Source organism: Dreissena polymorpha, chromosome 2 (assembly GCF_020536995.1).
Source record: "Dreissena polymorpha isolate Duluth1 chromosome 2, UMN_Dpol_1.0, whole genome shotgun sequence".
NCBI lineage: Eukaryota > Metazoa > Mollusca > Bivalvia > Myida > Dreissenidae > Dreissena > Dreissena polymorpha.
The window spans coordinates 115667061-115682341 of NC_068356.1; the positions used below are offsets into that span (position 1 = coordinate 115667061).

Here is a 15281-nt window from a genome sequence, read left to right on the forward strand (position 1 = left end):
CTAAGCAAACATTTTTCTTCAGCCTTCATATTGTAGGTAATAAACCCTTTCTTACGCATACAAATATAAACGTTTTAATTTTCTATGATAAAATAATTAATATCAGTAAAATGAATGCTTGCATTCCAAATTAACATTGATTGACGTTGTAGGAAGTATATATTTGCACATTATGTGACACTTACAATTTAATAACACTCATTCCTATTATCCTTGTAAAACTCCAATCCCAGACTTCATGTAATATAATTACTTTATTTTCATTAAAAAGGGAACATTAATTGCCATTATCAATTTTCTTTTTATATAACAACGATTTGGTTATTATTAATCTGTTAACATTTTTTGTCTGAAACCACTGAGTGTATAGTTCTCTAGATAATAAGAAGTGTTTTTCATATACACTATACACTTTGTACTCACTTCGGGTTGTTATTAATCAGATCCATGGTTAAGTGGGAATACACTGGTGCAAAAACTCTGTGGTCCAAGGTTCGATCTCCCACTAAATCCCATAACCTATCTAACAAGTCTCGCCCTGACAGCCATATGGGAAATTACCGGTAGAGTCAATTATAATCTTCTTAACACACACACACACACACACGCACACACACTATGTTTTATGCATACTAATAGGGCCGCAAAAGCCGCGTCAGCTTAGTGTTTGTACGAAACCATTATATTATATATTAACAAATAAATGATTAAAGACAAGACGCATATTAATAAACCCTATAGTACTCTTTTTTCAAATATAGTCTCCTTTTTAAATTATATCACCGGTAAACGTCGATATACACCCTTAAAAATGTGACTTTTCGCAGAACAGCATGCTTGAACGATTATGACATGATTTTATTATTGATAATATTGAACGGAAGTTCTTTAATATAAGCTATGCAGAAATAGCGTTTGTAAATGGCTGCACTGGATCAGTCCATATAAACCCCGGATTCAATCAAGGTCACACATCCGTCTCGCCTCCGTGTGGCTTGCGTCGTTCCACCGTCATCATGATTCCATTCTCAGCGCGCATCACGGCCGCAAGGCGGCGTCGAACCTTGAATCCGGGAACCAGCTGAAACCGGAAACTGAAAAAGAACAGAATTCAAGAGAATTAATCATTTTAATATAAAGTGACAAATAGCAAGGATTATTTTTGTTGATAGAAAATGTTTTGAATCATTTACTCGTCATAATTAAATTGACACAATGAAAAGCATGCATATTGATATAGACCAAGAGCAACTGTGTAAAACCCCTTATACGTTGATTGAAACTTCTGAGATTGATAAATGTTGATCAGCCGGGCGTTATGTCTCAAATATATTCGCAATAAGTTCCATAAAAAAGACAAAAAAGATGTGAACACGCGCGCACATGATGTGTAAGAATGCATGTCATCGTTTCTCGGTCATATTCTGAAGCATTCTTACTTATGTAGAAGTTTAGCAAGCACCACTTTTTCTTCGTTCATTGCGAAGTTCTGTCCAATGCAGTTCCTTCAATAGAGAAATATCAATTTATATTAATATATTAATGTAAAGAAATACAAATTGTACAATAAGTTATCCTAAACTTATTCGTATCCGTGTCATCGTTGTTGCTTTTTTGTTGCGATTATCGTTTACATACAAAAACATATCCTTCGTGATAGGGGAAAAGTACAAAAACAATATCAAATTAGTATACAGTAGTTGAATTTTTAAATTTCGGAACAAGATCGGACAAACAATTGCAATGTTGTGAGGCCGATTATTTGGTGATATATAGCCTGTCATTATTGTATTTAATGAGTCCTTAGCAAACAATATTTCCGCAAACAATAGTGGGGAATCGGAACATTTTTGCACTGTTTTATTTTGCTACATATAGTTTAAAAGTATTAACACGTTATTTATAAAAGAAAGTACACCTTGGTCCCCCTGAAAACGGCACGAATTGGTAGGGGTCCATTTTGGCACAGTTTTCCTTGCTGAACCGTTCCGGCTTGAATTCCCAATGGTCCGGACCCCACACCTCCTCGTTGTGGTGAAGCATCCAGATGTTTATCTGCGGAAACGAAATGATATGAGCCTCGCTTTGTGAAACGGTGTTTAATGCATGTGCATAAAGTGTCGTCCCAGATTAGCCTTTGCAGTTCGCACAGGCTTATCAGGGCTGACATGTTCCACCTAAACTGGATATCCCTAAAGAACCGTATTTCTTTAAATAAAAGTATAACAAAAGCGGAAAGTTTCGTCCCAAATTACCGATAGCCTGTGCGGACTGCTTACGCACATGCATTAAACCCCCTTTAAAAAATCCGTAAGAGTTTATTGCACGACGGTGCGTTCAGGAAGTTGTAACTGTATCATCGATGACGTAGAGGTCGTTTAAAACAACTTATGCAAATCATTTACTGATGCATGGCAACTTTTCGTGATTAACAGATCCTTTTATGTGTACGAAGATTTCAAAGCTTGTATACATATAAAAGACGACCGACAAAATTTTTCATTACCATAACATTTATGCCTGGCGGTACGGTAATGTCGGCCATCTTGAGGTCCTTTGTGGTCACCCTGGCAACAATGGCGACCGGACAGTACATGCGCATGCCCTCCTTGATACACATGGTCAGGTACTCAAGGTGAGGGAGGTCAGACCTTCAAGAGAAATGTGGTTGCAACGTAATCTAATCAGCGTCTATCCAATATAAAGTTCCAATACATCAATTGTATTTTAAATTAAAAAAAACTCGATTCCGAATTCCGCAACTTTCTCTTTGTCCATGTGTTATGCCATGTATGAGTTTTATCAGTACAACGCTTTATATTGTGGACACCTTTAATCTTTTTTTGCTCAAGAATCCTACTAGAATCAAACGGTATTACTGATCACGATCTGCAAAAAATTCGAACCATCTAGTTATCATACTTTTTTAAAGGGGCCTTTTCACGTTTTGGTACATTGGCAAGTTAAAAAAAGTTGTTTCAGAATCGCTATTTTCGTTTGAGTTATGATATTTGTGAGGAAATAGTAATACTGAACATTTACCATGCTCTAAAATAGCCATTCTATGCATCTTTTGACGATTTAAAAACATGAAAATTATAAAGCGTTGCAACGCGAAAAGATTGAATAATTTTGAGAGTTCTGTTGTTGTCGTTAGATTTTGTGAAACTATGATGATATAAAATAGTCCCAGAAAATGATATAAACATATATTTATAACATTGTTTATCTTTATACAAGTAATCATGCATAGGGAGAGACTAAACAGGCAAGCCTATGTCATCATGAGGTTTCGTGTGTATTTAATTTTCAGCAACTAAAAATCGTGTGTATGCATTGTAATAACATTGTAATAAAACACGATACATAACAAGAAGGTTTAGTGATAAACATGGTATTCCCCAAGAATGACGTCGTGAAGACGTGGAGGGACTTAACGCATTGAAACACATACATGAAACATGTTGTTACCATTCGAGATTGTCCCTGTCCCCAAGTAGCGCGTCTATCTCTTCTTGGCAGCGCGCCTGGCATTCCGGATGTTCCGCTAGGGAGTACAGGATCCACGAGATGGCGCTAGCAGTCGTGTCGTGACCTGGGCACACATTGAAGAACATACATTATAAAACTTATCTGGGTGTTGAAGGCATACCATCTGTATGATTAAACTAAGTCGTATCATTTAAACTGGACATTTTCTTATTTGTTCGTCTTATTTTTTATTAATTTAGTGAATTGAATATTTTATCACGACACCAGAATTTTATCCGCAATATTTATGAAAGTAAATTTATCAAACAAATATTTGATTTTAACATGTTTTTGACCAAAGAAAATTACGTAAGAAAATTCGTTAAAATCGCGAAAGTCCACTTGAGTTGTTTAAATAAAAATCATTGAAAAATATTAGTTCAATGACAGAAAGATAGACTGTAAGACATCATCAATGATCACAATATTATAATGCGTTCAAATATATAACTTAAAAGTATTTGCGACTAACAGCTCGTTTAAACTTTGACAATCCCAATATTGTAATGCATTACCTTCAAACAAGAAGGTATCAACCTCGTTGCGGATGTCAAGGTCAGACAGACCGAGGCCATTGTCGTCCTTGGCTGTGAGCAGGATGTCAAGGAAATCAAGGTACTTCCGGTGCTCTGTGCTGCCCAGTTTCTTCTGTTCAAACGGAAAAGAGCGTCTGCTGGGAAGCATTTACAGTTTAAAATATTAAAGCCAATGTTCTGTGCCGTTGTAGTCATTTAAGAATATTATGTCGTTCTAAGTACAATTTTTAAAAAAAATATTTCAATAAGCTTAATACTTAAATTGTTGTAACTGCCCTCATATCTTTCCGAATAAGAAACGCCACGTTAAAGGCATGCGATTCCATGTATTGGATACATCTTTTACCTACATTTTACTGTATTATCTCACCAGTGTCTCGCGCCTTTTCTGTATGATATCTTCTGCTACCGAGTGCACGTAATCACAGTCCTTCTTGTACTTCCGGCCCATTGCGGTACGGTAAAAAATGATGTCCGGACTCAAGAAAGGTCGCCTTAGAATATGAGAAATACTGTACAACTAGTGTATCAGCATGCGTTTATTGTAATAGATTGTAGTTATGTGTACCTTTCGAATAATTGTTAAAAAAATGTGTTGGGTGCTAATAATGCTATATTTAGTGATGCTTATTACAAGCATAATAAAAAGAATAAAATGATGGCAAAGTGGTGGTATCGACAATGGTGATCATGATTAATAAAGTGATAATGGTGATGCTGATAACGATACTGTAATTATGGCAATCATGGTTAGTATCATTGGTATGTTTGCGACAATAACGATTTATACAGTGATGATCATCTTCAAAAACAACGGACCAAAATAATAAAGCGCAAAGAAACAAATACCTTAATCTCATTGAGTTGTTTGTCGCCAGGTCATTCACTGCTACAACATAGGGATGTGTTTCCCTGAAACAGTTGCAGGTGGAAATAATGCGTTCTGTATAAACAAACTTTCTGATATTAGAATTGATAAAATAGTATGCTTAAGCCGTTACTCACGACCATAACTAAAGTTTTAATTTTGAGCAAAGAAAAATCATTAAAATGCAAGCTGCAATGACTTGAACACAATCTTAAATCGCAAACAAAAACTATATGACACCTAACTGTTATGGTCTTACAGGTAATAGTCATACTAGGATGACGTCACTCACCCGTCCTTCTGCACGTCGATCTCGTAGGAGAAGGCGCACCTGAGTATAATGTCCAGCGTGCACTGGCACACGTGCTGAAAGAGCTCGAACTCCTGCTTGGTACGTGCGAACTGCGCCAACTTGTCCTTTAACCATGACACGCACTATTATGTGAATTACTTACAAACGCTACACATGGCTAACCATTTATAAAAGAGTTAACATATTAGAATCTTAGCACGGGAGTTTCATGTGTAAACTGGTAAATATAGGATATACCATATTTTATTAAACGAGTTCAGGAATTTTGTTAGTAAGCGAGCCTTGCACGAGCTTACTAACGAATTTCCTGGACGAGTTTAATAAAATATGGTATGATATGACCACGAGTGTCAGATCTTTTTTATCACATGCTTTTAAATGAGCAAATTAAATAAATATTTACGCAAACATAATGCTAAATCCCGAATGTTTTTTACATTTCGTGACGTCATAAGAAAACGCTTAAAAATGTTGTATTACACATGTGTAATATGAAAAAATATGTAATGGTTGTATTACATGGGAAACAGGGTATAGCATGTGATAAACATCTTAATTATATAAAATTATGATAATTTGCATTCAAATAACGCTTAAGGTGCGATCAAACGGTATAAAATAGAAACCTGCTCTGAGCGGTCTACTTCTTAAATAATATGAATTCTACGAATCTATAAATTGATGTAAGGTGCGCTGCATGTTTGATAAATCTAAGCAGACAAATGATAGAAATATTTCCTTAAACAATATACGGGAAAGGAAATATACGCGATTTTATTTAAACAACTCGAGTGGACGCGATTGTTTAACAATGTAAGAACCTTTGAACTCAAGTTGTACTGAACATGTGTCAAGTAAGTTGAGGAACAAGTATTTATGCAATATTTCATTATCACATTGCTCTTAATCTGTCATCCGAATGATAATGCACATTTTAGATATTTACAACAACAAGAATTCGAAGAATCTTGAACGATACCAAATTAACTATATGTCTGTATTTCAAGCGACAACTAGCATACTGCAAATCTTGATTTCATTGTTACACTATGAGAATCGTTCTGGGAAAACCGTGCTTCATGCACGAGCAGAAAGTGTCGTCAATCAGGGACGGCACTCTGTGCCTTGACTGGATTTTAGTTTAGAAGAGACTTCATTTAACAGACAAAATCCAAAAAGGTGGAAAGTGGCGACCCTCATTAGTCCATGTAGACTACTCAGGCTATACTGGGACGCCGCTTTATACATATGCATAAAGCCCAATTTTCCCACAATACAGTTCATATCCTACCACAAACACGCCGGCGGAATCGTTGTACACATGAATGTACGGCTTCAAGATGTCAAAGTGGAAAGCGGGAGTGAGCAGGCGCCGGTTCCGCGCCCACTTCTCGCCCCCGGATATGAGCAGCCCGTCCCCAAGCCAGTCTCGCAGCGTCCTGTAGCCGCTCCTCATGTTCAGTGGCTTCGGTTCTGCAAATAAACAATAAATAACGTTTGATATTCCGAAATAAAAACGATAATGCCTGATATACGTTATAGTAATCAACCTATAAGATCCCGATCTCTTGTTTAACCACTCACCGGCGGTTTTAAGGATACTCCGCATGCTGGAGGGGTGGCAGGCGACGATGAGTGGCCGCCAGAAGGTGCTCCACAGCCGCACGAAGCCCTTCTCCCTCGAGTACGTGTTACACCAGTCGATAAACATGTCGAGGCGTTCGTGTGCGTCGTCTGGCATCTGGAAGAATGCATGTTATCTAATGATCAGGTAATTAAGTTCAAATCTCCTGTTTCAATATATTCATAGGCGTAATAAGGCAATTATTTGTGTGCAAAGTAGTAAATGTGACTGTCAATGGGTTGCAACAAAAATAAAGATCTCGAAGTGTGAACACATTCACACACAGAATGCCCTACATATCCCATCCGGGTTCGGTTTGTATGTATACAAGTATACCAGAAATAAAATGAGCCAGTTTTTTGTAATAAAACTTCATTTAATGGAACAATACATTGTTAAGAACAATGAAGTATACCTTACATTTTTAAAGCTGCCAAACAGCCAGTGCCGTTGTGGTGGACCGGGCTGCTGCAGAAATACCCGGTCGGTCTGTATTCGCCATCTGATGAACTTCACTACTTTTCCCGCCAAATACAACAACAACGCGAAAAGTGTCGTCTGAAGTACTAATGTGGCAGACGAAGAGAAGTGTGGATGCAAAAATGCGGTAGTATCTGTACTTCCGGTTAGCATCTTTCCTGATTTTACAGCAACTGTTCGATAATTTAAAAGAAGATCAAATAAAATTGTAGTAAGTACTTAGTTTAAATGATTTTTAAGCTAACAGCTGTTTTCGTAAAAAGCTGACGTAACATGTGACAATATTTTTATCAACTTACTTGTGTTGAGTAAAAGTGATCTTGTTACTAAGATCTAAACATATATAATAAAGCGACTTAAAACATGTGTGATGTGTATACCAAACCAATATCAGATGCTTTACGTTCAAACACTGCCACGTTTGCGAGGTTCAATTGTTTTAATTCAATGTTACACAAGAAACGAGCCTCAACGTCATAACCGCATAAAGTATATAGCTGCTAGTATGTACTCGTATGAGTCATTTGTTTAAACAATAATTTTGATAAAATCAAGCGCGGATTATGTCGCGCACTTACGTCACCCTGATATTTATCATGATTTTATCGATATATACATTGGCGGTTATAGCGAAGATCATGAATTGTGTGTTAAACACAGTTCATGTCTACGGTGGTATAGAGGTGACATTCACTCCTCTTTTTTTAAATTGCAATCGTAGTCATGACATAGCTTACTCGTAGCCACGAGATAGTAAGTCGTGGCCTCGAGTTACTAAGCCGAGGCCACGAGATAGAAAAAAGAGGAGTGAATGTCAGCTCTATGCCACCGCACATGTCTGCTTAAATTATTATTATTTATGGATTAGATTGTGTATATATCAATATTTTATCTCCATGTACTTCCATTTATGTATCTGCTTTATAACAAAAATACAAAATACGATAAAGTGTATACAAATTTGCTGTATTAACATTTTGATCTAGGTTCTGTTAAAAATTATGTACGCCATTGACCATCTGTGTATATTTTGTTGTAATATGAGACCGAGTGTGTACTCATGGGCTTAAAGGCTACTGTATGTTGAAATAAACTATATTCAAAACTATATAAGCATTAGGAAATCAAGATTAAATTCACACGTTTAATAATATCTCACAAGTCGCAACAATAAAATAGAATCCGACAGAATGTTTATAGATAAATATACAATAAACGGGTGTATATAAGTCCATACCCGTGAAGTAAGCTTGTCACAATATACACAGTATATTTAAAACAGTTTGATTTAAAATGATATCAATGAATTACACACACTCATACCCATATCTATGATATTTAACAGTTTAAGCTATAGTGCTATTTTTTTTTAATCTGACGTGCATGTAGACCTATATGTCATTGCAGTATTGGACTCGCCTGCTAAATAGGGTAAACAATTTTATACTGGTGAGAGTTAAACCGGAAACTGGACATATATTTATAAATGATAATTATGATTTGTTCGTAATGGATACGTATCTACGTGTATTTTGGACATCCATAGCTTATATTGCAATACACGACCTGATATGTGGATTATACAGTCAAAATGTCCAAACAAAGGCTGTAATCTGGAATGGCTACTGTTAAATGCTGAAGAACATTAACAGAGGAAAAACTTAAAATCATACAGGGCTAAAAAATCCTTTTAAATATGCAATTTTCCCCAAATTTCAATTTTTGAATCATGAAAAATTCCTGTCTCTAACTTAGTTGTGCCAATATTTTATTCCAAAACCGGACGAGTTTGGGTCATTAGAGCTGTGTTTGTAGATCCCAAACGTCTTTCGCATAATTATTACGTACTATGCCTGAGAATGAATATGAATATCTTTCAAATTATTTAATATGTTTTGCAGGTAAAAAAAAACAAAAAAAAACAACATTTAAGTAAAAATATTTAAAAAAAATCAATTCACTAAAAAATACTTGACCATAAACAATATGTTTGTTGAAAACATCGATAGAAGCAAAATAAATGTTTCATCGAGCCTACATCAGAATCTTACGTCATTAAAGTAGTCAAATGCCCGTAATTTCTACTGTAAAAAAGACAGGGTGCAGGATCAACGGTGTTCACATGGGTTTACACACGAGCTGGACAGAATGTAAACACACCGTTAAGAACTTTATTATGCAAATATCTCAAGTTATTGAAATACATTTGCAAATTTGTTCCGATAGCTTAAGATTTAAGAATAATTCATTGAATACGTTTGAAATCGGTGCAAACAATTCACGTTGCGTGCAGCATAACCGTGTACATGAATGCGAAACACATAGATTTTGTTACCAAGAATACAGGCTTATTAAATACATGAATTCTGATAAATTTCACATTGCCATAAGTAGCATAAAAATCTGCATTGTATACACTAGTTAAAATTTTTAGGAAGAACTGTTTTAAAAAGTTACTTGAAGAAAAGCAACACATACCGGTGTTTTTACATCCATTAACGTTCAATTATTAACGCCACACAGTCACGAGATCCTACACGCTGAAGAGGATACGTATACATTGGGTTTCATTTAGTGCATATTTACTTCACGATGTGGATGTCTATGATTGATAAAAATGTGTTTAAACCATGTTCACAGATTTTAACTGGCTTTAACATGTATATTACATGTTAATGCTACATAAATACGAGATAACTAGCCAGCAAAAATTACTACCTGTATTGACCCCAGTAAACAACGCATGCAATCTAATATCATATAACAAGTAAACAGGTTCAAGTTGTGTTCTACATTATAACATTGAAAGCGGTTGCGTGCTGTACATGTACAGGTAAGATGTGTGAGTATATTTAATCAGTTGGCACGACTTAAATTTTATCACATTAATTATATCGCACATGCCACCTTTAAATGCATGTGTACTCAAATCGTATTTTTACAGGGGCCGTTTAACAGATTTTGGTATGTATTAAAGTTTGTCATTAACTGCTTTAAATGCTTCATATTGATAAATTAAAACAGTTGAACTAAAATCTCCAGTAAAACATAAGAATACAATTTTTTATAAATAAGAAAAACATTCACTTCCACAGGGCTCGAACCACTGACCCCTAGAGTCATGGAAGCTTGGAGTAAAATGTTTTCCGACTTTATCACTCGACCACCCACGCTCACGTCTAAAACGTAGGTATTTTTTAGCTATATAAGCAATCATCGTAGTTTCCCAAAATATCGATTCGCGTCGAACGACGCTTTAATCTGTTGGACAGTCCCTTTAAGACCGAAAGTGCACATGATCATTTCCACGTGAAACGCGTACGAGTGCTTCAGCATGAGGCCTGTGTTTACATGCAATAAACCTAAGATTAAAGTTGTAGAAGGGCATTGAATATCGCATCAACAAGTAATATACAAGTTACTATCGCATCAACAAGTAATATACAAGTTACTATCGCATCAACAAGTAATTACAAGTTACTATCGCATCAACAAGTAATATACAAGTTACTATCGCATCAACACGTAATTACAAGTTACTATCGCATCAACACGTAATTACAAGTTACTATCGCATCAACAAGTAATATACAAGTTACTATCGCATCAACAAGTAATATACAATTTACTGCGATTTAAAAAGCCCATCTCTATTGACTTGTTACGTGTATCGGGCGAACAACTGTCACAAAATTTTCAAACAATAAATCAGATTTTAAAAAAGTATAATGCATTATATTGAAACAAGTCAAACAACACTTCTGACTAAGAAACATGCTACAAATATATATTAATTTTATGATATTCCACAATTTAAATTGGAAAAGTATTAATAAAGAGTTTGTAACGCTTTCATTGATAAAATTAACAATAAATATCTTATATAAAGATATACGGCGTTGATTGTGGATGGTGTTGATAAAAGTAAAGAGTTATATCAATGAGACAGCAAATGCCATTTTCTGCGCAGTTCTTAGCTGTGCACATCGCACGCAAATCAATTACGGGGTGTTGCTCCAGATTTCGTAGCTTATTTCGCTTTATTATATATTATTGATAATATATCCTTTAACAAGGAACAGAAATACATAAGAGGAATGGAAATGAAAGGAAAACATATAAGTCAACCGGACATACACAAATCATCCGTTCATATTGTGCATATATATACGCGCGTTCTTCGAAAATACATGTTTTAGTGGTTTGTCGGACATTGTTAATTGATTCGATTGTTAATAGTATCATAATCATCGCGTTTATGCCTAATAAATTGTTCAAATTGGTGGAATAATTCTTAGTAAATTAATTAAAACTAGTACTTATCAGGGACGTGTTGAATAAACATTAAGAATATATTAATGTCATACCATAATAATATCGCTGAATATCTTAATTACAGATATTTCTGGTTAAAATAAAAATCAAGTGACCTAGTGAACGCGATATATAAACTGCACTATTGTAAATAGAAGTCTACCCTTGTAGTATCCCTTTTCATACCCTATACTTCACACAAATAGAAAGTCCATTGGATTTTAATACCTATGAATATACATTTGTGTTAATAGATTACACGTTTTCTTTGTCAAAAAGTTTCTGGCCTACCGATTAGAAATTATATGTTCAAATTCATTCGGCGCTCAGTAACGTCAGCTAAGGTGAAAGGCTATGCCGAAGTTTACCAGGGGGTAAAAACGTGGATAAAATTTGTTGAAATATTTCGGTAAAGTTTAACCCAGAAAAATTCTGGATAAATTTGACCATGGTAAGAGCTTGGTTAAAATTCATCCATAGAGTAAAACTTATTTCATTTTATCCAATAAATAAAGATAACTCGCAGAATGTTAGTTATTTACCGGCAACACTATTTGAATGAAAGACGAAGAAATGCGCCGACGATATTAAAAAATTCGTTTCACAAAATTGTTCGTTAATAAATAGACTTCTGACGGTAAATGATTTAATAAAAAAAGATCTATATGTCCAGGTATAATAACTCACTTCGAACTTTCAAAAAGTAGTGTATTTTAATTTCTTAAAAAATGAATTTAAAGAGAGAGCAATTCATTTAATAATTTAAATAGAATATTTCAGACAATTAAATGCACCGTTTTTACGCAGGCTTCTTGTTTAAACCCTCCAGCTTTTTGCTGTGTTTCCATATTATCTTCTATCACAGACAATAAATGTATTGCTTTATTTAATTTACATTCGTAACTTCGTAAAGGATCAGGTAATTAAAAGTATTAATTGGGTATTTCTCTACGAAGTGTTAAAATAGAATTCACAAAGAAATTATATTACCACAAGATGTGTTTAAAAAACACTATTTCCTCCATATATTTTACCTTTGACCTTGAAGGATGACCTTGACCCTTCACCACTCAAAATGTGCAGCTCCATGAGATACACATGCATGCCAAATATCAAGTTGCTATCTTCAATATTGCAAAAGTGTATATAAAATGAGCGATTTTTATCCATATATTTGACCTTTGACCTCTAAGGATGACCTTGACCTTTCACCACTCAAAATGTGCAGCTCCGTGGGATACACATGCATGCCAAATATGAAGTTGCTATCTTCAATATTACAAAAGTTATGGCAAATGTAAAAGTTTGACGCAAACCAACAAACCAACAAACAAACAAACCAACAAACCAACAAACCAACAGACAGGGCAAAAACAATATGTCCCCCACTATAGTGGTGGGGGACATAAAAGCGGAGAATTTATTTTCAGCAACCGATTCATTGAGTCTTATTAGTTAACCGACGTGGAAAAGTTTTACCTGAGGGTACTATCGATTGGAATAAATATATCCAGTATAAGAACAACTGGGTGTGCGTGTTGATTTCAGAAATGGGTAAGCTTTTGCTTCGAACCCTCGGGAAAAACAAATGTGTATTGCACCCATTTCCTTGTTATTATATTTAGTTTAAACTATTTAAAAAAATTGCATTTTTTTTAAGTTAATTCATTGTGACCTTTTTGCAAAACTTCCAAAATCTGTGAACAAGTTTCTTTAAGCTCTGTTTAACTTGAATGAATTTTCATAATTCACAAATGTTTAAAAACAATATTGTTCATGAGTATTCTTTGTGATCACATCTAGAGATGCTACACCGTAAAGTGTACAAGGGCATCAGCAATCGGGCGACAGCGGCTGCAGCACAATATTTGACAAGTGGTCGTGTTGTTAAATTTACACGTGGATCATTAATTGACGATACGAGGCCAGCAACATGATTTATCAGATTAAACATGTGTACTTAATAATGATAGAATTACGTGGTTATTCATTGTTGGAGTTATGATGCTAGGGTGTTAAAAACCGCGCATCAGGAAAAATAAGCGAGTTACAACAATAGCGCGAAAGTTATAAGGCTTCTTACATAATCCGACAGGTATTTTTGATGAAATAACTAGATTGCACACTGTTATTGTTTATGAGTAGATTTAAAACCGGTGCAGTTGCGCCCAAAATTATCCCCGTTAACACGAAGTATTTAACAGCTAGCGTTGACATACTTACGTTTACGATAACATCATAGCACACATCAGTAATCCCGTAAATCAAACATATATTTTTAGATAAATACACTATGCCACAAACAACATATTTCTCATTGACACACTTTTCTATAATTTTTTACAACACGTTAACAATCACTACCCTTTTATATGTATTATTGTTTCTTTACATATGTGTTAGTATTTGCCCCTTAGATTAAGTAATACACGCGTCCTTTAGGCTTAATTAATCATCAGAAATGTTTATGATAAATCTCAATAACCTTTATCATCCGCAAGCATTCATAACGCCTACGATACACACAATCAGTTCTTTCAATCAAGCAGTTTCCGATCCTACGATACACACAATCAGTTCTTTCAATCAAGCAGTTTCCGATTTCCGCACATTCATCTTGAATCTTACAGTGAATAATCAACAGATCTTCACAAGCTATCCTTGCTACATGAAAACTGTGTTGTATAAAGAGAACACAGCAGTATAATGTAGCATTATGTTCATCATAAAAAAAACACGTGAAAGGTAATCAAAAAGCTATATTTGACGCTATTATAGCAATTAAGCGTTGTTTTTTCAGTCTCGACAAGTAGTTGTACTTTGGCTAAAACATAAAAGCGTGTTTCTCAGGTAACCCAATTTCGTATTTTAAATTCCAGATAAGTTTTTATATATACTAGGCTGGCCATCGCGCCAGGATTTTAAAGGGATCTTCACGGTTTGGTAAATTGACAAAATTGAAAAAAGTTGTTTCAGATTCGCAAATTTTCGTTTTAGTTATGATATTTGTGGGGAAACAGTATTACTGAACATTTACCATAGTCCAATATAGCCATTATATGTATCTTTTGACGATTTGAAAACCTAGAAATTATAAAGCGTTGCAACGCGAAACGATTGAATAATTTGGAGAGTTCTGTTGTTGTCGTTTAAATTTACGAAACTACGAAGATTGCTTATATAATGTATAAAATACTTAAACTGTGTAAACTCGCTGGAATAACCGAGTGGGCTAATACGTTTTTACTTCAGACTAACTCCAGGACTCCGGGGGTCACTGGTTCGAGCCCTGGTACCGGCTACATTTTTTTCCTTTTTTAAATTTTATTCTTGAATTTTTACTGGAGCTTTTAAGATTCAATGTTTACATTTATCAATATTAAGAATTTAATGACAAACTTCAAAATATGCCAAAATCTGTGAAAAGGCCCCTTTAAAGTCAATCCATCAGAGAGTGAAACAACTATTTGAACAAAGTTATTTTCTTGATTGTCTTTACAAACTGTTAAAAAATCATACATGCTTACACCAAAAGGTTTATGTGAATATATGATTATTAATAACGTCTATTTTATTTCCTTATTAACGATGAAAAAAGAATGAATATAGAAATTA

At 34.8% G+C, this 15281-nt stretch overlaps 1 protein-coding gene across 6 annotated transcripts; it reads right to left on the reverse strand.

The window, feature by feature from the left end:
- Positions 1-235: 235 nt before the first annotated feature.
- LOC127868610 (cytochrome P450 4F1-like) lies at positions 236-14305 on the reverse strand. Of its 6 annotated transcripts, none has more exons than XM_052410484.1 (13): positions 14152-14305; positions 7293-7525; positions 6833-6989; positions 6540-6721; positions 5228-5352; positions 4917-4979; positions 4438-4561; positions 4047-4179; positions 3472-3595; positions 2507-2651; positions 1919-2055; positions 1440-1505; positions 236-1094 (listed from the first exon to the last, which is right to left on the reverse strand). In XM_052410484.1, the coding sequence occupies exons 1-13, from the start codon at positions 14168-14170 to the stop codon at positions 968-970; spliced, it is 1635 nt and encodes a 544-aa protein (XP_052266444.1). In that variant the 5' UTR covers positions 14171-14305; the 3' UTR covers positions 236-967. The 6 variants fall into 6 exon arrangements, with proteins under 6 accessions (XP_052266444.1, XP_052266447.1, XP_052266448.1 ...); XM_052410487.1 differs by lacking the exon at positions 14152-14305 and adding an exon at positions 13890-14128; XM_052410488.1 differs by lacking the exon at positions 14152-14305 and adding an exon at positions 10071-10190.
- Between the last annotated feature and the right edge of the window lie 976 nt (positions 14306-15281).

Excerpts from the sequence above, each read along its gene's own strand:
- LOC127868610 (XM_052410484.1), bottom strand. Across the intron at positions 5,353-6,539 it reads ATTCCGCCGGCGTGTTTGTG|GACAAGTTGGCGCAGTTCGC; the intron begins GTAGGATATGAA and ends TCATGGTTAAAG. Across the intron at positions 4,980-5,227 it reads ATCGACGTGCAGAAGGACGG|GGAAACACATCCCTATGTTG; the intron begins GTGAGTGACGTC and ends CAACTGTTTCAG.